The following is a 23,082-nucleotide window of genomic DNA, read 5'->3' as shown; positions in this document are numbered from 1 at the left end:
CTCCAGGCCAGTAACACGTACTCGGGAATCATTGTAGAACAAAGCATTGCAGTGTATGTTTGCTGGCATTCAAACAACATCCGTTCTTTATCTCTCTGTGTTATCCTCAGGAGAGTGAGATATAATTCATGGTCACCTGGTTGAAATAGAGTGCTTTTCTTCAGGGGACACTCAGAGGAGCCCATTCCTGCTGGGCTGTTTGCCTGTGGCTAAACAGAAAAGTTCCCCGCTGTTAGCCACAGGGAGGGGGGAAGGTTGAGGGGGTAGTCACGCGGTGGGAGGAGGCAAAATGCGACCTTGTAACGAAAGCACATGTGCTATGTATGTAATGTTAACAGCAAGGTTTACCCTGAAAGAGTGTAGCCACTGTTTTATAAAATGTGTCTTTTTAAATACCGCTGTCCCTTTTTTTTTCTCCACCAGCTGCATGTGTTTCAATGATCACAGGATCTTCTCCTTCCCAGAGGCTAGTGAAGCTTAGAAAGAAAAAAAAACGCACTCGCGATGAAATGTTCTCCGAGCTCATGCTGTCCTCCCACACTGACAGAGCACAGACGAATGCGTGGAGGCAAATAATGTCAGAGTGCAGGAAAGCACAAAATGACCGGGAGGAGAGGTGGCGGGCTGAAGAGAGTAAGTGGCGGGCTGAAGAGAGGAAGTGGCGGGCTGAAGACAGGGCTGAAGCTCAAATGTGGCGGCAGCGTGATGAGAGGAGGCAGGATTCAATGCTGAGGCTGCTGCAGGACCAAACCAGTATGTTCCAGTGTATGGTTGAGCTGCAGCAAAGGCAGCTGGAGCACAGACTGCCACTGCAGCCCCTCTGTAACCAACCGCCCTCCTCCCCAAGTTCCATAGCCTCCACACCCAGACGCCCAAGAACGCGGTGGGGGGGCCTCCGGCCAACCAGCCACTCCACCACAGAGGATTGCCCCAAAAAAAGAAGGCTGTCATTCAATAAATTTTAAAGTTGTAAACTTTTAAAGTGCTGTGCTTAAAGTGCTGTGTGGCATTTTCCTTCCCTCCTCCACCATCCCTCCTGGGCTACCTTGGAAGTCATCCCCCTATCTGTGTGATGAATGAATAAAGAATGCATGAATGTGAAGCAACAATGACTTTATTGCCTCTGCAAGCGGTGATTGAAGGGAGGAGGGGCGGGTGGTTAGCTTACAGGGAAGTAGAGTGAACCAAGGGGCGGGGGGTTTCATCAAGGAGAAACAAACAGAACTTTCACACCGTAGCCTGGCCAGTCATGAAACTGGTTTTCAAAGCTTCTCTGATGCGTACCGCGCCCTCCTGTGCTCTTCTAACCGCCCTGGTGTCTGGCTGCGCGTAACCAGCAGCCAGGCGATTTGCCTCAACCTCCCACCCCGCCATAAACGTCTCCCCCTTACTCTCACAGATATTGTGGAGCACACAGCAAGCAGTAATAACAGTGGGAATATTGGTTTCGCTGAGGTCTAAGCGAGTCAGTAAACTGCGCGAGCGCACCTTTAAACGTCCAAATGCACATTCTACCACCATTCTGCACTTGCTCAGCCTGTAGTTGAACAGCTCCTGACTACTGTCCAGGCTGCCTGTGTACGGCTTCATGAGCCATGGCATTAAGGGGTAGGCTGGGTCCCCAAGGATAGGGGGATATAGGCATTTCAACATCCCCAACAGTTATTTTCTGGTCTGGGAATAAAGTCCCTTCCTGCAGCTTTTGAAACAGACCAAAGTTCCTGAAGATGTGAGCATCATGCACCTTTCCCGGCCATCCCACGTCGATGTTGGTGAAACGTCCCTTGTGATCCACCAGAGCTTGCAGCACTATCGAAAAGTACCCCTTGCGGTTTATGTACTCAGCGGCTTGGTGCTCCGGTGCCAAGATAGGGATATGGGTTCCGTCTATAGCCCCACCACAGTTAGGGAATCCCATTGCAGCAAAGCCATCCACTATGACCTGAACATTTCCCAGGGTCACTACCCTTGATATCAGCAGATCTTTGATTGCGTGGGCTACTTGTATCACAGCAGCCCCCACAGTAGATTTGCCCACTCCAAATTGATTCCCAACTGACCGGTAGCTGTCTGGCGTTGCAAGCTTCCACAGGGCTATCGCCACTTGCTTCTCAACTGTGAGGGCTGCTCTCATCTTGGTATTCATGCGCCTCAGGGCAGGGGAAAGCAAGTCACAAAGTTCCATGAAAGTGCCCTTACGGATGCGAAAGTTTCGCAGCCACTGGGAATCGTCCCAGACCTGCAACACTATGCGGTCCCACCAGTCTGTGCTTGTTTCCCGAGCCCAGAATTGGCGTTCCACAGCATGAACCTGCCCCATTAGCACCATGATGCATGCATTGGCAGGGCCCATGCTTTCAGAGAAATCTGTGTCCATGTCCTGATCACTCACGTGACCGCGCTGATGTCGCCTCCTGCCCGGTATCGCTTTGCCAGGTTCCGGTGCTGCATATACTGCTGGATAATGCGTGTGGTGTTTAATGTGCTCCTAATTGCCAAAGTGAGCTGAGCGGCCTCCATGCTTGCCTTGGTATGGCGTCCGCACAGAAAAAAGGCGCAGAACGATTGTCTGCCGTTGCTCTGACAGAGGGAGGGAGGGGCGACTGACGACACGGCTTACAGGGTTGGCTTCAGGGAGCTAAAATCAACAAAGTGGGTGTCTTTACATCAAGGAGTATTTCAGGCAGGACTTCACGGAGGGTTCCAATAAGAAATGGTGCACCTAAGTTATCGTTCTTATTGGAACAAGGAGGTTAGCCTGGCCTCTGATTGATACATGGCTAGATTTACCTCGCTGCACCTTCTCTGTGAGTGACTGCAGTGTGACCTAGAGGAATGAGTCCCCTAGACAGGGGAGGAGGCAAATGAGTACAAAACAAATCTTGTCTATTTCTTGTTTTGATCCACTCCATCTATCTTTTACATCTTTGGCTGGCAGCAGACGGTGCAGAAGGACTGCATGCCATCCACATCTCATGGCTGCTCGGCAGAAGATGGTACAGTACGACTGCTAGCCATCCTCATCTCTTGCCTGCCTGGCAGAAGATGGTACTATACGACTGCTAGCCATCCTCATCTCTTGCCTGCCTGGCAGAAGATGGTACAGTACGACTGCTAGCAGTCCGTATCGCCTGCCCGCTCACCATAAGACGGTTCAATAGGACTGACTGCAGGACTAAAGAGAATGACCTGGTCAAGTCACTCCAAATTTAGTCCCTGCGCCCATGTCTGCCCAGGCGCTCCCAGCCGACATGGCCAGGAGCACCTCGGACACGACGAGGACGACTACCAATCGTATTGCACCGTCTGCTGCCAGAAGGCAATGGGTTCCTGCTACTGTGCAGCAAAGCCGTACCACATCTGCCAGCACCCAGGAGACATAGGGTGACGGTTACCTGAGCGGGCTCCATGCTTGCCGTGGTATGGCGTCTGCACAGGTAACTCAGGAAAAAAGGCGCGAAATGATTGTCTGCCCTTGCTTTCACGGAGGGAGGTAGGGAACGGGGGCCTGACGATATGTACCCAGAACCACCCGCGACAATGTTTTAACCCCATCAGGCATTGGGGTCTCAACCCAGAATTCCAATGGGCAGCGGAGACTGCGGGAACTGTGGGATAGCTACCCACAGTGCAACGCTCCGGAAGTCGACTCTAGCCTCGGTACTGTGGAAGTGCTCCGCCGAATTAATGCACTTAATGCACTTAGAGCATTTTCTGTGGGGACACACACACTCGAATATATAAAACCGATTTCTAAAAAACCGACTTCTATAAATTCGACCTTATTCCGTAGTGTAGACATACCCTTTGTTATTATTGTACTGGGAGGTCTCCAGGCTTATCCCAGTGGATAGCACTATTCCCCTCACCGCCTTTTCATTTGGGTGAATCCTGGGCCTCAGGGCATCATTCTTATTCCTGGCTGGGCATCAGAATGGAGTTATCAGCCACAAATAAATATGGAATGCAAACAAATATGCCCCCGTAGCATTCTTTCTTCGCTGACAGAATTTCAGTGAACCACAGAAGGATCCACATTAGGAGCTTGGCTGCTTAGTTCAGGAGATTCAGAAGACCCATGAAGCTGCTTTCTAAGAGATAGAGCTTGTAATGAGCTGAATGCCCCAATTAGTTTGGCAACTGAGGGCATTCAACACATACTGAATTGAGGGACTTTTATGAAATCCTTTGCAGGTCAGCTTTAAATCAGCTGATTTTCAGTTGCAGAGTAATGTGTTTAAAAGAACCCCAGACATGTCCTAAGCTGAATCCTCCACCAGATTCTCATATAGAATCATAGAATATCAGGATTGGAAGGGACCTCAGGAGGTCATCTAGTCCAACCCCCTGCTCAAAGCAGGACCAATCCCCAATTTTTGCCCCAAATCCCTAAATGGCCCCTTCAAGGATTGAACTCACAACCCTGGGTTTAAGCAGGCAAATGCTCAAACCACTGAGCTATCCCTCCCCCCATATAAATTAGTGTCGTCTAGAAATGTAATCTGATTGGCTGAGTTTCATGACGAGGGTTCTAGTAAATGACATTACCTCTGGTATAGTTCTACAAGAGAGGAAAAGGAAAACAAACCTTTGCTTTCAATCTTCAGACTCACTCTGAACAACCAGACACCATTTAAAGAGTTGTGATGGATTTTCTATTGCCAACAAGGCTTCCCATCTATAATTATTCACAGGACCACTGATGACATAACTATAAAATAATATAGTACATAGCTTTGAGCTGAACAGACAACTGCAATTCAGTTGAGAAGTTCTGCAGAAAATTATAAATGACTATACTTCTTTATAGCCTAGAATTCAGTCAGGATTTCTAATCAATTTTATCCTGAAAACAAAGGAAACAATCATTTCTGTGTTTCAGTAAAGAAACTGCTACAAAATAAATGGAAGATGTTTGTAAATATATATATATAAACAAGAAGAAGGAAATGCATTGAATGTGAGCCAGAGGGAGGGAAAAGTCTACTGTGCAGATGCCACAGGAATATAAAGATTAGGGGATAAGTGATGTAGGAGAAGATCGATTATAGAAGTTCTGAACAGATGTGCTCACTGGCATATAATCATTTTCAGATAGAGTACAAGCACTATAATATGGGCGTACTGGCACCTAATGACTGCTTTTCCTTGGCCTCCTGAAGGAACTGAGAAACATATTGTTATCCCTTATAAAGATCCATATAATCTCTATGAAAGATCAGTCAATAGTATGGTACATTTTACCTGTGACAGGAATTCATTTACAGTAATTATAATGATGCACACTGAGCACTGTGCTTCATTGTTAGTTTGCTGCAATTCTTAATAATTCTTTTTTTACATTTCCTTTCATGCTTCTGCAAAATAAGTTTGTATTACCTGTAGATAATATTATCCGTGGAGAGTAGTTTGGAGACATTTACCATCCTCTACAACTGCACACTGAGGACTACAGAAATAGTACAATCCTATGTAGTGAGACCAGCTACTGTGTCAGAAAACTAATCAAGGACAATCTCCATTACAGTCATGTCTCTTTCCATTTCCTGTACTGAGAAGCCTGTACACTACTAGTAAAACTTGCCTTTTGCTTTAATAGTATCATCCTACCAGCACCAAATCCCAAAGAGTCTGCTGTGCAGTTTCATCCCTAACCAGTTACCAACTTCATCATGTGGTCTTACCTTGATTCATGGGGATTTGAGTCTCCTCCCATGCCTATTTTACGTGTGTATAATTGACTTTAATAGAGTTACTCTGATTTACATCAGTGTAAGAGCCTGATTCTGCAAAGTCCTGAAGGCTTTCTCGGAGGGACATAACACCATCACCTCCCATTAAAATCCATGCAAGTTGAAGGTACTGAGCATCTTTCAAGTTCAGGTTTCTAATGCAACCCTGCCCTCCCTAGCTCTATATTCTATATCGACCATTCTTTTTAACTTTAAAAGGGAACCTCCACTGTTTCTGACAAATATTATATCTCACACAATTCACTGAAGTCCTGTCTGTGGCACATATTCTTATCCAGCTCAGTGGATAAGACTTATAAAGATGTCTAACATCAAGTGAAAAGTTTATTAGAATTGCTTATGGGCTTTTTGACTGAACTTCAGTCTTTGACAACAGCAGATGTTTATGTCTCGCAAGTAGAGATATTTAAATATAGATTCCTCACAACTCTCAGGATTGAGTGCCAAAGCTTTAGAACGATAGTACAAAATTACCCAATGAACCAAGAAAGGAGGAAGAAAATATATTAATCTATTACATTTTGATCTTACTATTCAGTTTACCCAATCAATATTAGTACATTCTCAATAGGAACATATAAATCATGTTCCTTTTTACTAAATATTAGACAACTGTTATCTGTGATAGCTTTGCAGTCTTCAACATTAATTAAAATAAACTGTAATTTCCACTAAGAAATAAAGGCATATGTTAACACAGTATCAACAAGATCCCATATCATCCTTATGCAAATAAACTAATATTTGATTATGATATCCAGGACTACCATTGTCCCATGACAAGTAATCAAATGCCTAGTCTTGTCTACCACTGATGATCTTGGCTGTAACAGGATTGCTCTATGGGTCATCTGCACCCTTACAGTCATCCGAGTATTTTTTGAATACTTGCAATTTTAGTGCCAGCCCCACCTGTTTTTTTCTCCGAACCCCAAACACCCAATTCTTTTGACTAAATGTCAGTCAGACATGAGTAGGTATTGAAAGATCAGATCCAACCCAAAGTGCCTGCAAACACTGTGTTTCCAATATACCTAACTTTCAAGTAACTGGGTAACATGACTTGCCTGGTACCAATTAAAAAATTAAAATTATTTTAATGTACAGATTGACCCAAGCTGTACAATTCAAAAGCATGATATGGCGATACAATGAAAATACCTCATTCATTTCTTTCTTTCACTCGATACAAATCCTTCTCCAAAATAGACCTCTCTGATTTAAAATGCTTCTTATAAAAAAAGTTTCTGCAACTTTAAGGACCAGCAGTATGTAGGATCATCTAAGCAGTCAGCTGCTGAATGATGAGAAACTGGATGCCTCCTTCCTTACCCTTTTGACTTTTATTTTCAGTGATAATTATTTATTTTACAGGTTTTCGAACTGACATGATCTGGGTCTTCCCCGCTGAGTTGCTGGTTCCTGCTGAGCTGAATAAGCTCTTGAAGATATAAATGTATTGTCAGTGCAGTGCAATAACAACTAGATCAATAGCAGTATTCAAAATGCCAGGACAATGTAAAACTTTCAAAGAACAGAAAAATTATACTTGTTCTTTTTTCTTTTAATCATTAGTTTCAGGATGCGGAACTCATCTGTCAGTGCAGGGAAGAATTAGATCAGTGACAGTGCTCATGAAGAGGAGTGCCTGGCCATTTTCAAACTAAAAAAAAAAAAAAAAAATTATGGGCCAAATCCTCAGCTGATGTAAATCAGCATAGCTCCATCAACTTCAATTTAAACCAGCTGAGAATCTGGCCTTACATTTCTCTTTCTCCTATTTACTTTGCATTATTTTAAAGAGCTATGCAGCATCTGTGAAATCACTGCATTGTTAGAAATAGTTATGAAAAATCCTTACCTATCACTGTGCAATCTTATCTGCTGTGTGCTGCTATATACAAAGATGTAAAATGCTGAACCTCAGATGGAGCCCAAAAAGCCCATCAAGACAAGAAATCTGAAAGTCAACACCAGGAAAAATATTGCAAACTAGATTTTCAATTATTATATTATTTTTTCTTCAGTTGTCTCCTTTCAAACAGCCAATTGGAATGGAGGTTGGGGGTAAGGAGTGGGCCAGAGAGAACCAAATTCAAAGGTGACTCTAAATGATTCTATTGGGAGTCAAAGTAGAGACTGTGATGCTGGCAGACCTGATGACACATCATGCCAAGGTCCCCATGTCTCAAATGAACACTGACAAATACATGGCTGGAATCAGTCCAGCTCACCTGTGTGTTAATATAATTAAAATAGGTATTAGAATTATAAGGAAGTGTTTAGTCTTCATTGAATGCGTGTGAGTTGCTGAATGCATTAATCTCACTTACAGCATCTGCTTCCCATGTTATAAGGTAATAGTCGAGCATTTGTAGTGTAAGCCTCTGTGACTGTGTAAATCACCAGACAGGAGAGAGACATCAACTAGAGCAAAGTGTTGGTCTCCAACAGAAGATGTTACATCCTGCCTGACAAGGAAGGTCCATCAACACCGGATGGTTTATTGGGAAACATTAAAGAGGACAAAGGACTTTGTTGCTCTGCTCTTTTCCCACTCCCTTGAAGATAAGGTATGCAAGTGGATTCTCCCATCAGCTGAGTTTGCAGCTCAAAGCATGGGGGGGAGTGAATAAAAACCACAAACAAGAAGGAGCTGTATCTTTATGATGCTTGGATTCTAGCAGCAAGGTTTTCTATGCAAAAGTAGGTTTCAGAGTAACAGCTCATGCTCAAATAAATTGGTTAGTCTCTAAGGTGCCACAAGTACTCCTTTTCTTTATGCAAAAGTAAATGATCTCCAGCTGCTTAGCCTGGGTTAGCCCAAAAGGCAATACAGAGCTTGCTTATTATAGGTGCTTCTATTACCTTTTGAAACTTAAGATTGTAACTCATTTGTGTATGTACGTTTACCTGCTTTAACCTTGTAAATAACTCTCTCGTTTCCTTTTCCTATTTAATAAATCTTCAGATAGTTTATTATAGGGTTGGTTACAAATGTTACCTTTGGTATGAAATCTAAGGTGCAATTGACCTGGGGTAAGCGACTGGTCCTTTGGCACTGGGAGTAACCTGTGATTGCTGTGATTCTTGGTGTATCACAAAGGTAGGCATATTTGGGTGGCAAGACAGATTGGGGATCCCAAGGGGACTGCCTGTGACTCCATGTTAAAGCTGTTATAGTACTTGAGGAGTTTACAATTGAAAATTGGCTGGTGGAATATAAGTATAGAATTCACAACCAACTTGGGGTTTGTGCCCTGGTTCTCAAGAGTCTGCCCTGAGATTGGTACCTAGTCACTGCAGGACAGCTAGATAGGGATAATTTACACCTTTTGGTTTCCTCAGAGTGAACTTCACACCAACCTAAACTACCTGTACAGTTACTTAGAATCCATCAGATTTACTTACACTCAGAACTACTTACCAACGTGTAATTCTCACCAACACAGACACCCAATCTCTGAATTTGGCACACTGAGCCTGATGAAGGGAAGTAATTCTAATGGGGCCAGATTCTCTCCTGTGCCAAGATCCACTCAGTAATGGAGAGCTGATAATGGCTCCCTGATTCTCAAGCTGCCCCTGCACCAGCCCTGAAGTAAGACACACAATCTAAACCCAAACCTAATTCATGACAGTTGGCCATGGTTCCTGCAGCACTGTACTCCAGCTGAGAACTGCCATAGAAGAATACCATTGTGTTGTTGCCATGCTTTACTTACACTCACTTGCCATCACACCCCCATGCCAAGGTAGAGAAGAATGGCACAGGAGCTGACTCACTTGGCTTTATACCAGTCAAGAATTCTTTTGGGGGAATTCTCAGCTGTCCAGCTTCAGCCAGATTATGTCCCCTTTGTGCCACTTAGGCAGTGAAAAGGTGACAAAACTGGGGTGAGAAGTAATGTAGCTCATACACTATGGGGCCTGGAGAAGGAAGTATAGCGGAGAAAACCACCATGTGTACTTTACACCTGCTTTGGCTTCTCTATGTAAGTTACATCCGCATAGTCTTTCTTTGGTACATCAACAATGCACGCCTCTTTTGGCAGTGTGTAGCGTATATACCTGCAAAGTCCTGCCAGCATGGATATAGATAGCAGCACAGCTGGTGATGCATGGTTTAGTTAAGCAGAGTAGAGACATGCCTGAAGGGTGTGAGTATGTATCCAAGTACCTACCCTATACACTCTCTCCTTGCTTTCCCATCTACACTGCTATTTTTAGCAATGCTATTTTGGTGGTGGGAGGGGGACAGCGGGGAAAGGCTCCAGACGCTTCCTGCTGCAAAGCCCTTCCTCACTGTAGTGAAAGACACCAGCAGCAGGGAAAGGCTCCCTTAGTGGGGAAAGGCTCTGCTAGCTCCCTGCCAGCTCTGCCTTTCCTCATCACAGTGAAAGGTTCTGGCCATAGGGAACTGCTGAAGCCTTTCTCTGCTCTCTCCCTCTGCCAGAGCTTTTTGCTGACATGGGTAGCTACACACTGCAGTGTGGATGGAGCCTGCTTTTCACTGAGGCATGTAGCTACACTGACGCTATACACCTCCACCAGTGCTGCATAGTATAGATGTAGCCTTACACACAGATAAGTGGGAGCAAGTAGGGTAAAGATGCCTGGATACAAGACAGTCTAATTTTTATCATCTCACATATTACCTCTTAATTTTGTCTAGTTTGTCCTTCACGCATAATTCCCTTTCACCCCTAAGGCTCACATTTGAATCAACCAAGTTACAGGGAGGAATATAACCTCATTCAAATGCAACTTCAGAAATTCCTGAACCATGTTTTCTCATATTTAATCTTTATACAGCACACCCTTCAATTAATCTGTTTCATATGTTCTTGTATTCACAGGCATGTAATCCACCATAATTGGCACATCATGCCTGGCTTTTTGCCAGACAAATCTTACATCCTGACTGCAGTATATTTTACGCTACATAGATTAGTGGATAAATTAATTATTTTTTAATTGTATTATAGCTAACTATTATTGTGGTTCATTAATTTTGTTGTATTTAAGGCACCTAATGTGAGCTGTGGTTTTGTTAAAACAAATATGAAAGACATCAATTTTTATATGTGCATTATCCTCCAAAAATCAGCAAGGGGGAGTTTAAAGTCTCATCTTGCTGCAACATTCCTTATTCTCAAGAGACACTGTGAAAGAATTCCTGAGAGTCAGAGTCAATCTGTGACCTGATTCAAAAGGAAGTATCCCTGGCAACTAAATGTATTTCATTTTTGTATTCCAAGAGAGGAAAAAAGATCTTAACAATAATTTAAAAAAGGACCTGAGCAAGCAATATCTTTTCTATTACACTGAAAATGCATCTTTACTCATTATGTTTTATTTATGTTTTATTTAAAAGGAATCCTCTAAAAGTAAATAGGTTCCATATGGTAATAAACATTTTTCTTGGTTTGTGGCCTGTTCCCATTGAGATGTCAATGAGAACAGGAGTGGTCCTTTTGTTTGAAAAGTTCATAATTCTTTCCACCTGACCACATATACATTTTATTTTCTGAGATAGAAACTTTCAGTATTATCCCCTAAATAAGTGCTATAGCACTTAATTATGAGTAGTCCAACAATAATAAACAAGGAAATGCATGTTGGATACACTGCAGAGAAGAAGAAATAGAGAGGTGTCAGATTACAATTTCAATCTTCCAAATGATTAATAAAAAAAGGATTTTTTTTGAAAAATTATGAAACTACCTTGACACCATTCTGTATAAATGATACAGATATCATTGCTAGTTAACTAATAAATACACACAAAAATCATACTATCAGTTAGGGTGACCAGATATCCTGATTTTATAGGGACAGTCCCGATATTTGGGGCTTTGTCTTATATTCTTGCCAGTTACCCCTCACCCCCTGTCCCGATTTTTCACCCTTGCTATCTGGTCACCCGACTATCAGTTCAATATCTATTTTCTGTTCCAAGTGTAACTGAAGATATGTTTTGTGCTCAATAAACCAAGTACAAACACTTCAGCACCTACTTTGCTTCACTCTAAGGAAAAGTTCACAGAAATCTCAAGAACACTGCTTCTTTTGAAGTTAATAGCATTTTTCTTGTCTTGGGCATACAATTTGTTAAAACCCAATATTCCACTAAGAATGTAGTAGACATAGTTAAATTAGCCCCGCAGACTGTAGCTTCCTTCCTTCGCCACTTTGGTTTGTTTTCAAAAAGAATGAAAAAAGGGTGTGTGTATGCTCTCATGCATGCAGTGTGATGCCCATAAATCACACAAATGATGAAACAGAGAAAAACGTACTTCAGCTTCATCCTTTTCTGTGCTCTTACATAAAAAAAGAGTGTTTGCTAATCAACCTCAGTAATGTAACCAATGTACAACTTAAAATATACAGACTCACAGCGGGCTAATACCCTCTACGGGGTTGTGATTTCTAAAGTGCACTAACATAATGCATGTTAAATGGTCTGTGTAGCCCCTGCTGGTGTGTAATTTAATGTTGTGCGGTTTGAAACAGCACTATGCTAAAGTGCACTGGGGAACCTTTAGTGCACATCAACAGGTTCTACACAGACCAATTAAAATGCATTATGTTAGAGCACTGAAAAAATCACACCCCATGTAGAATGCATTACTCCTCTGCGTAGACGAGTTCTTAGTGCAGAGACCAGAGGGGTATGTGTGTGTGTATAAAACTTTATTAATTGTACAGCTACAAGACTACTCAAAAATGCTTTAGTACATAGATACTCTATCAATATTCAGTGTGAGTTTTCCTGCTTGTAGCAATGGAATGAGGAGTTAGCCCTTCATCTTTTTTGTTTATTGTACAATTGAGTGCCAAATTTTCTGCTGGTATAAACTGGCACAGCCCTTCTAGTTCACTGCAGCAGTGGCAGTTGATACCAGCTGTGAATTTGGCATGTCTTTAACATGCTCTTTTAGGATTCCATCCAAATCCATTGATTTCAAAGGGAGTCTTTCCACTGAAGAAAGTGAGAGCTAGGTTGTTCTTTTACCATCTCCAGAATTAGTGGAAGCTGTAAGACTGTATGCCAACCTCTGGTGTATGTTCTTCTTGCATTGGTATTACTACAGTCTCTGGTGGACTTTCTGGTTTTGACCTTATTTCTGGTTTCTTTTTTTGATAAAGTTGCTGATGGCTGTTGGAACAACCTGGACTTATCTTTTTGGAATAGCATTTCCCAAGAAATTCCATCAACTGCTATGTATTTATTCTAAGGTATGTCTAAAATACTGTACACTTCTAGACAATTCCTTCCCTTTTAAAAGAAATACTACTGTGGTCCACATAATGATTCCCAGTGCTGTAAGAACATTACTACAAGCTGTAGGGTAGGTTCCATTATTGTAGAATTCTGGGTTTCCAGTCAAAAGGTGAAAAAAAACCCTAATTTTCTGGGAAATGACACAAGAGGTATTCTGTGTTCTATCATGTCATTAACTGACATGGAAATGTTAGCTATATGTGTGCTACTTCAAAGAAATTTGTTTTAATTGCCCTGTCCTCTTTTCCTTTGGCAGCAATCCAGCTCAGAATATTTGCTGTTTGCTTTTCTCCTGGATAATAAACATGAACTACCACTTCCAAGAGGGTGAATAAGTGTTCCAACTTGGAACTATAAAGGAATCATGCTGCCTAAAATAATCCTTCTCTCTCTACCCATTCCCTCCTGAAAACATGCAAAGCTCGAAACATAGTTGCCATAGAAAGCACTACGAAAGCTCATGCTCAAATAAATTGGTTAGTCTCTAAGGTGACACAAGTACTCCTTTTCTTTTTGCGAATACAGACTAACACGGCTGTTACTCTGAAACCTACTAATACATTGTTCCTGCTTTCTTTGTCTGGGTTCCCTGCTCCATTTGGATACGTTTATTCTCCTCCAATCCAAAGCGTGGGAAAAGGGGCAGTGCCGTCTCAGAGGACAATTTGAAAGCCAGCCATGGAACTTGATACACAATTTTCAATCTATGAAGTTCTCTTATAATCAATTCATTGCTGATATCCATTACTCTGTACTTGATTGTTGGATAGACTCTAAAATATACTAAGGATTATTAAATACCTGCAAGTTCATTAATATGTGATAAGAAGAAATGACTGATTAATAACTACCTCTTTTATAGTGAAAATTGACCTTTCTGACCAGTACTAAAATCTCCACCAAGAATCCCCCATCCTTGCAAATGATGTCAAATTCTTGCTGACTTAGCCTACGTCTGCGCTGCTAGGTAGGGGTGTGATTCCCAGCCTGCAGAGACATAAGTGTGCTGGCTCTCCTCCGAGCTAGCCTGCTAACATAGTAGTGTAGCGTGGTAGCGTGGACAGTAGCACTAGTGACACAGGCTCGCTCCCTTGTGTACATACCTCTGGGGTTCAGGTGGGTTTGTACTCAGAGCGGCTAGCCTGTGCTACCACTCTGGCTGTCCGTGCTTCCTGAAGGCACACTGCTATTTTTAGCACACTTGCTCAGATGAATACTAGCACAAGTGTGTCTACATGAACTGGGAATCACACCCCTCGCTCTTAGTGTAGATGTATCCATTTACATTCCAACTAAGGAGGATCACATTTGTTATTTTATTACCATTTCCTAAAACATGTCAAAATTATTCCATTTTTAAGTAAAGCATTTTCTATTTCAAAACACAAAGTTAAAAGAGGAGTAAAATCTTTTTCGGTTCATTACATTAACAAGCTAACAAAACATCAGCAGAGATTGTCCTATACATCTGTTGTTATGGTAAATATTTGCTATTAAAATAGATGGCAATAGATAGTATAATGAAGAGCAGTGAATAATAAAATGCTTTGATTAGTGAAAATTAATTGCAGTTTGCGGTCTTCTTTCAAAAAAACATTGTATAAATAGCAAATGAAACCTGTTGATGCTAACTAAGAGTATGTACTGTACAGGTGTCATGGGGTCCAGTCAGAGTACATGCTACAGGGCAGTTGGTTTATGTAGGGTGACTGGCTATCCAGCATAATGATATATAGACTGCAAATGGAAATCACACTGCAGTCTCTTCCTACTGTGTTATGATGCAGGAACAACGTATAATTGTAGTATGTAATCAAACAAGTGGAAGTAGCTATACATACAAACTCCAATTAAAGGGGCTCATCTGTGACTTCCTAACTGACAACCAAAATATTTCTGGGTCACAGCATTTAGACCCAGTCCAGACACAAACACCCTCCGCATGGAAAAAGTCTTATACAGTTTAATAAAACCCAAAGGGTTCTATAGCAGTCTCTCTATAAACCTACAGAATCTAGTAGAAAATTACATACTTCATAGAGAATTAAAAGATCATCCTACAGAATTTAAGAGTGGATTCTTTGTACTTCTGTTACAGAATTCTATAACTTGGGTTAAAAATTCTGTACAAAGGTTATCATTAAATTCAATAAGATGTTTTATAAGGGTGCAGATAGCTTGTTTTTATAAGCATAGGAAAGCCAGGTCCACTTCTTCTCTTTCTTCTCTCCCCATCAGTACATTGGCTATTTATTTATTGCATTGACTAGCCTTCTCTCTGGAGACCTAGATTCAAATCTTGATTGAGTATGACAAATGAGAATGAATTTTTGGCTTCACCTTGAGCCTTGACTAAACCACCACTCAAGGCAAGGAGGTACAGTTCATGCTCTATGCTCAAGGAACACCAATTCTGGAAAAGCAGAATGGTTATAGGTCAATTGTTCAGATACAATTATGTGAAGAAGTTGCCTGCCTGCCTATCCGTGCTTTAAGTCATACAAAATATATGAAAACAATGTTTTTTCCTGTTCACTACTCTTATTTTACCTAACATTTGTGTGTGTGTGTTCAGGGGAAGGGAGGATTTCTTTCATGCTATTTGATCAAGCCTGTGGCAACATTTCTCAATCCATATCCTACAATACTAACACCAGATCTATATTATACTCATCTCCAATAAATACGGTAAGTTAGCTATTTTGGAGAACCTTGCTAACCCTGTTGACTGGGTATTTTGGTCTGAAATCACCCTCGAACAAGGATTCCTTTACATCATTGTGCTACCAGCATCATTTACTCAGAAATCTCTCTTATTCCCAGTCATGAATCTTTATGCTGACAGAACCTTTTGTATTGTTTCTACAACCAAATGAGTAAATGCTTTTGTATAAGTTGCCTCCATATAACAATTATAATTTATCATCTTCCTCTATATTCCCTCCCAAATATGCATATTTGTTCTTTCCAAAAGCAAATCTTAGGGGGATACATTCTCATCTCCATGTGAGGGAGTTGCATGTGCATACCCTTGTGCACCAGGTGAGAAGGATGAATTTTTATCATGCATTTTCTCAATTGGCCAAACTACTTATAGTTTTTGTTTGTGAAATTAAATGATCAGTGGTAGTAGTTAAGAAAGTATCTGAAAAGATCAAACAATAAAACTATACTTAATAGAAGCAATCAGTGCAAGAACCAACTGTATTTCAGAAAGCAATAGCATTCTCCTATACTGTAGGCTGCAGATACTTGCTATTATATTTCCAAAGCCGTGGTAATGTTCTAAAATTCAGAATAATCCTTTTCCCTACTCATTTTCGAACACCTAAAAAATCAATAAAAATACTCTGCAAGTCTGAGTCTCAGTGTTCAAGGAACATCTTTACCTGTTATTCTGAAACTGACTACAAGAAGCCTACCCCTTCCTGGCACAATACCCAGGCTTGTACTTTTGTTAATTTTTACAGAACTTATGGTTTTCACAAATATTATATCATTGCCAGAAAAAAAAAGAATTATGTAGTTTACAGCACTAGTAATAAGGGTAATAGTCATAGTTTTGATGATCACTGGTTTGTTACATACCAATAACTGTCCTTATTTTCATGCATCCTATTCATTTTGGGTAGGATAGAAAGATCATGTTACCACATTTTCTAACAGCCTGTCTTGAAAACTAGTAAGCTAGTTCATTAGCATTGAATGCTGGGATTACTTCACTTTTGGTGACAGTAAATATATTATGTAGTAGATGGCTCTACTATTCCAAGGAGAACTGTGTACAATTGTACTATAATACAAAGGTTTAATAATAATAAATTGTTAACATGTAGAATTTCTGCTCTGGACCATGTAACTACGCACCTCAGAAACTCCCTTTTAATATGCATTTTACTGTTAGCCAGTACCTTGTTTCTGTCCTTTTGAAAAATGGTGTTACCACACAAATCAAGTCTTTTTGGAAGGTTTTGTTAACAGATAAATAAGTTTCCCATGCCAGGGTCAATTAAAGCTAGTGAAAAATACAGTGGGCCAAATTTTCTGCTTAATGGAAATAGACACAACTCCATTGACTTCAGCGGAGTTGGGTTCACTTACGTCAACAGAAATTTGCCTCAGTATGTCACTTAGATATGTATGAAAAATTCATGAGTTTGTTATTTGGATCCTGATCCCAAATGGTTAATGTAGTTACATAGCCTGAGCTCTCACAATACTTGTAAGCATTTCATTTTGATTTCTGTCACTACTCTTGCATGTAAGTTCTCTATTTAACTATAAAGTAATTTTAAAGATGAAGCCATGTTTAATTTACATTTCAATTCATGCTCCTGTTACTAAGAATGAACTTTTTATCAATAATCCAGACCCTTTTGGCTGATCTTCAACCTAAGCAATCCCCAGGTAACTCCTTCATGATATTTCCAGTTGTTATGCATCTTTATTGTTGTCTGTTGCAAGTATCCATATTCTTAAAAGTAAGCCAATACTGCATATTGGTTTCATGCATGGTCTCAGTTTTCTTTTTTGTATAGCAAGTATATATTTAGCTTGATACAGATGAACTCTGCTGAGCTCCAAAAGAAATATTTATCACAGCAGAGTGCAGATCCTAACAATATACTGGAGCCACAAATACCTGCAATAGGAATAATGTTCCAGTCTCATGTTGTCAGACACTGTCAGGTACTGTATTAAAGGATTTCAATAAATGAATCTGTTGCAAAAGTGTCTGGCTTACCCCAAGCATTATTAAACTTGCCATAGGTCAGGCATTTTGCAGAATTTACTAGTGCACATATTCTTTTATTTTTACGCTAGACAAATAAGCAGATTAAAAAATAAATACAAGCTCGCAAATAAAATGACAACGTGCATCTATTACACAGTTACCAATAAATCTAGTGACAATATGTTATTTTAAGTGAGTAAAATGTAAGATAGCAAGAGATTTTGTGACTATGACTGATAACTGAAATGACTGCATATGGCCTTTGAATACATATTGGGTAAAAAACACCTACTTTCTTGAAATAAAAGGATTGTCGTGAGGGGTGGGGGAAGTGGCTGTATTTATAGCAGCAGGTTTTGGGTTAGGTATTTAAGAGTCTTTAAACATTACAGATTAAAGCTAGTACCAATCAGGATTCTAAGAATAGTCTGTAGTTTAAGCTTAGAAAGTACTATTCTGTAGACTGAATAATCATGTTAAACAAGTAACAGAATTAGTGACCCATCATGGCACCGTTGACTTACCTCAATAAAGAAGAGACTAGCTGCTGACGTTGGATGATGGTACATATAGACTGTCACAAGGATGGCTGCTGCTACAATGAGGACCAATATCAGAATTCCAACAATTAAACCAGCATGGAGAGTTCCACCTTTCTTCTCTGCAGCGCTATCGTCTGTAGAAGCTACAAGCATGGAATACTTTTTAGCATGGCAACTGTTTTGCGATTAAGAGAGATTATTTCTTCTCGTCTACAATAAATTATTAAAATGACAATTGAACATTTGTTTTCTCTGTCCTACATTTTCCTACTATTCTCAATGGCCCACGTTGCAGAAAGAAATTACATCTTCCTTTCCCCTATATGCATATTCATATAATGTTAATGAAATGATATTTCCAAATGTTTTATTATTTCTAGCTCAATAAACAAAATTAATATCCTTCTTTCTGAAAGTAATTTGGACATTCTAAAGTTCCTAATTATCTACATAATGAATTTACATAAGAACAAAATTTGACTTTGATTTACCCAAAAAACTATCACAGTTGTCCTACAGACATCAAGTATTAATTGAATACATTTTGAAATATGTATTTTGTCTTTTTTTTTTTTGCAAGCTTCAATTTGAGAGATGTCACAGTTCCCTGTGAGGGGTAGCTAAAAAACACATTCTGAAAGCCTGATTCATTAGCTTGGAGAATGATTTCCCAAAGTCCTGTGCAACTGAATCACATTGCAAAAGTGTAACAAATGAATGTTAAATGACCCTCAAATATTTAAATCTTAGTATGAAGGGAGCACAAGTATTACTGAAGTTGATCATTTTGTTAAACTTTATACTGATGGGTCTCTTGTTGTATTATACACTTGCCTTGGGGAAAGAAGACATACCAGAGTATATCCTGTAAAGCAAATAACACCTCCACTCCCAGGTAAATCAACCAATTGAAAATCTGATTAACAGTGTTATCATCATGATGAAAGAATCTCATTAAGTTAGTTAGTTGTCATCTGTGGTACTGGTTGCACTTGGGTGAGTCTGATTCCTATTTTGGGCACCCCAGAGAATTTTAGCAATTTCAAACATCAACAGTAGGTTAATCAGCTACTATTGCCTATAAAGAGAATTCACATGTAATCAGTTACCAAACTGTACATAGAAAAGAAACAAGAAGAAGGGGAAGGCCTTAGAATGATTCAGAAGCCCTAACTTAGTTTTAAGACCAACTGGAACATGTGATTTGCATACAAAAGCTAATATTGGTGCTTGTGTTCCCATCTTTGTCTGCCATTTTGTCTTTCGAACAATCACCTGTGTCATCTGCTTTCACGTGACCCATTCCGGGCTTCTGAATCACTCCAAAGCCACCCCCTTCTTATTTCTTTTCTACATATAGTGTGGAACTGATTGAGTGACAGTTCTATTTTTATGCAACTGAAAGCTGAACTCATTAACAAGGACCCTTCACTTTTAAGCCCCCTCTCCAAAACACATTTCTGTCATGTCGCCTATAATGACGTTTGTTGAGTTGTATTGAAATCCCTTTTGTTGTTCCCTTTCCCAGACTAGGATGTATCTGTTTGTCCTTAATTAGTGAGATCCTCAGGGCAGGGACTGCACCTTCTCATGTGCCTGAAAAGCTCCTAGTACCTCTCAGGCACCACTGCAAACAAATGATACATAAAAATAGTAATAACTACTGTACATGATCTTTTAGCATTCACCAGCTGGTCAACAGATCATTCAAAGCATATCTTAGACAAGGAAAATTGAAAAAGAACAGGAAAGGGACTATCTATCTAGGTTCTCTCACAATGATGCCTGTCACGGTACCAGCTGAGCACTTAGGATGAATGGTTAACTCGCATGATCCCAGCTACACATGTTCATGCACAGTAGTACTCTCAGATGGAATCAAACTGTATAAAGCTAGAGGTCCATAAACAAAACCATGGGAAGGAATTTAAAATGCTACCCTAACTTGGGATCTTCGAGAAGAGCATGAACATCTGATCCTATTTCCTCCTACAGATTTCCTTTCGTGGCTATAGGTAAAGCAGCAGGAAACTCCTTGGAAGCCAGTAGTCTTCTCTTCCAGGTCTTCCAGCAGCTGGCTATGGAACACTTCACATGTTGCAGGCTCAGATAGCAGTTGGCCAGCCTAAGCGTCTCTCCTCTGCTTTCACAGCACTAAGCTCAACCACAAGAGCCCATGGGGCCCAGGTCCATCCTGCCCTTCTTGTAGCCTGCGGGGTTGGGGGTGTTGCAAAGCCAGGCAAAAGAAGAAGAAAGTAAAAGATGAGAGAAGGAGAAACAAGAGACAGAAAAGGATGGGAGAGAGAAAGAAAATGGGCAGAAAAGAAAGAAGAGGAGACAAATGTACTTGAATATGGTGTAACAGAGCTGGGGGGCCCACATCATTACAAGGGGTAGGGGCTCCTACAGCAAAAAGAAGTTGTGGGGCCTTCGCCATTTCAGTGCACTTTAAATTGAATTAACTTTCTTTTTTCTCACTGTTCACAGCTAGGAGCAGATACATTTCAAAATTGCTATGCTAATCATGTTTCACATTTCAAGGGGTCTAATTAATTTTTGTACCAACTGCACAATTTTTTACTACCATGGGTCCCATTCTGCCATCTTTCCTTATGACACAAGTACGCCAGATGAAGTGTGCAGATGTGAGTTGATCCCATGACTGGCTGCATTCGGGGCCATTATAGGACCAGTGAAAAAAAGGAAGATGGCTTTTAAAGATTTTACCTTTACCAAGAGATAATTTAAGCTAGCCCAGTGGTTCTCAGTCTGCAACTGCAGGCCATTTGCAGCCCAATCAGCACACAGCAGCGGCCCATGTGACATCCTCAGGGCCACACAGGTAGTATATATATTGTTTGGATGTGGTCCACATACCACATAGAGAGCTGCATATGCGGCCCACAATGGTAAATAGAAAAGGAGTACTTGTGGCACCTTAGAGACTAACCAATGTATTTGAGCATAAGCTTTCGTGAGCTACAGCTCACTTCATCGGATGCATAAAGTGGAAAATACAGTCAGGAGATTTATATACACACAGATATAAATCTCCTGACTGTATTTTCCACTTTATGCATCCAATGAAGTGAGCTGTAGCTCACGAAAGCTTATGCTCAAATAAATTGGTTAGTCTCTAAAGTGCCACAAGTCCTCCTTTTCTTTTTGCGAATACAGACTAACACAGCTGCTATTCTGAAACCTGTCACAATGGTAAATAGGTTGAGAACCGCTGATCTAGCCGCAGGAGCAAATTTGTGGGGAAGAGGGGAGAATCTGGAATCATTCAGCTTTCCCCTGCTCCTCTCCAGGATTACCAAAATCTTCAGATAGGGCAGTTTTACCCTGTGGTTTGGCTGTATAATTCATCAGGCAGTCAATGGGACAACGCATGGTGTAAAGTACCACTCAGTGGACTGAGAGTGACAGAAACAGGCCCTAAGTCATTTATAAAATGGCTATATGCTGCACCTGAGACTAGACTGCATTATAAAAGCTCAAACTGAAATTTTCAGTTTATACACTGTAATAAGGATAATAATATTTAGTATGTGTACAAGCTTTACATGCTCAAAGCACTATGCAAACATCAATTAATTTATCTAGAGGCCAGCAGGAGAGGCCTACTTTATGTTACATGCCCTGGGCCAGACTGTGAACCCTTTATTTGCAGTGATGAGCAGTTACTTGCACAAACAGTCCCATTGACTCACCAGTAGGAGTAAGGGATTCATAAACTGACCCCCCACTAGTTACTTTTCCTTTTACAACTGCCTGCTCCTTTGCTCTTCCACTGAATGCTGGATTAGCATAAGTTAAATTTACTTGACCATTTACACCCATTTTCTGACCAACTTATGCCTGACAAGTACTTTGTATCACTACTTTGTGGACTATCATATGCTACAGACATCTGAAAGACAGGTTCTAGCCAGGGAGTGGGGACCAGATCAAGTTAATCCCTTTAATTTGATACACTGTCAGTATTTACTACCTGGATTTGTAAGAGACTCCAAATGATAGCAGCCTGTCAGTATTTCTTCTAGCCCATTGTGTAAAGCATTCCAAATACACTGAAATAATGATCAGAATGGCAAATGCAAAAAATAATAAAATATAAATACATGGTTTTCTAAATGACAAGTGTAAGTGACTAGTGAGTTCCATAATCAAACTTCAGTTCATTGACCTCAGTGTTAGAATGCTGAAGAGAAATTGATTTCACTCTATTTGCACAGACAATAAACAGTGTTGTCAACTGTGGAAAATATCCTCTGTCATAAATCAAGGACAGGTCTTTAAAAAGCCACAGAGGGGAATGCTAGAAAGAAGCCTTGGAATCTTTTTCAGGTGCAAAAACATTAAGCTTATCACAGCCCATCTCCTGCTTCAGGCAAGGCTAAACCTGTAAGGAGGATATTTGTCTTGATGACCAATCCCTTCCTGATGGCAGCTCTCACCAATAAGCTTCCCTCATACTCTCCTTTTCTTTTGCTCCAGCTGTGGGTGTTACAGATAGCATGTTCTGTTTACTAGAGGGTCACACACATCATAGCTTGTGTAGGCTGAGTTTATGGCACACACCAAGGGCTCCTTCCATCCTTTCATTTTGCCTGACCACCACGAGCTCCCTGTGTGGTCCCCCTTTATTTCAGGGACTCTCTACAACTCCCCCCAGTCACTCCCTTGCCAGAAGTTCTGTGTGCCCTTCCATTTCCACTTCCGCCATACTCCCCACTCCCCCTTTTCATCCCATGGCAGGGG

At 40.7% G+C, this 23,082-nt stretch overlaps 1 protein-coding gene across 2 annotated transcripts in view; it reads right to left on the bottom strand.

Annotated features, from left to right (window-relative positions):
- The window catches only part of PLXDC2 (plexin domain containing 2), a 418,545-nt gene that overhangs the window by 13,697 nt on the left and 381,766 nt on the right, over positions 1–23,082 (bottom strand). Inside the window, exon 13 of one of the 2 annotated variants that reach the window (XM_073334184.1) lies at positions 18,301–18,461. The exons of the other annotated variant lie outside the window; for it this stretch is intronic. Coding sequence (XP_073190285.1) covers positions 18,301–18,461 — 161 coding nt within the window. The remainder of the gene's footprint in view (positions 1–18,300; positions 18,462–23,082) is intronic. 2 annotated transcript variants of the gene reach the window in all.

Source organism: Lepidochelys kempii, chromosome 2, assembly GCF_965140265.1.
Source record: "Lepidochelys kempii isolate rLepKem1 chromosome 2, rLepKem1.hap2, whole genome shotgun sequence".
NCBI lineage: Eukaryota > Metazoa > Chordata > Testudines > Cheloniidae > Lepidochelys > Lepidochelys kempii.
Note: the sequence above shows the minus strand (reverse complement) of the source record. Positions and strands in the feature narration are given on the sequence as shown.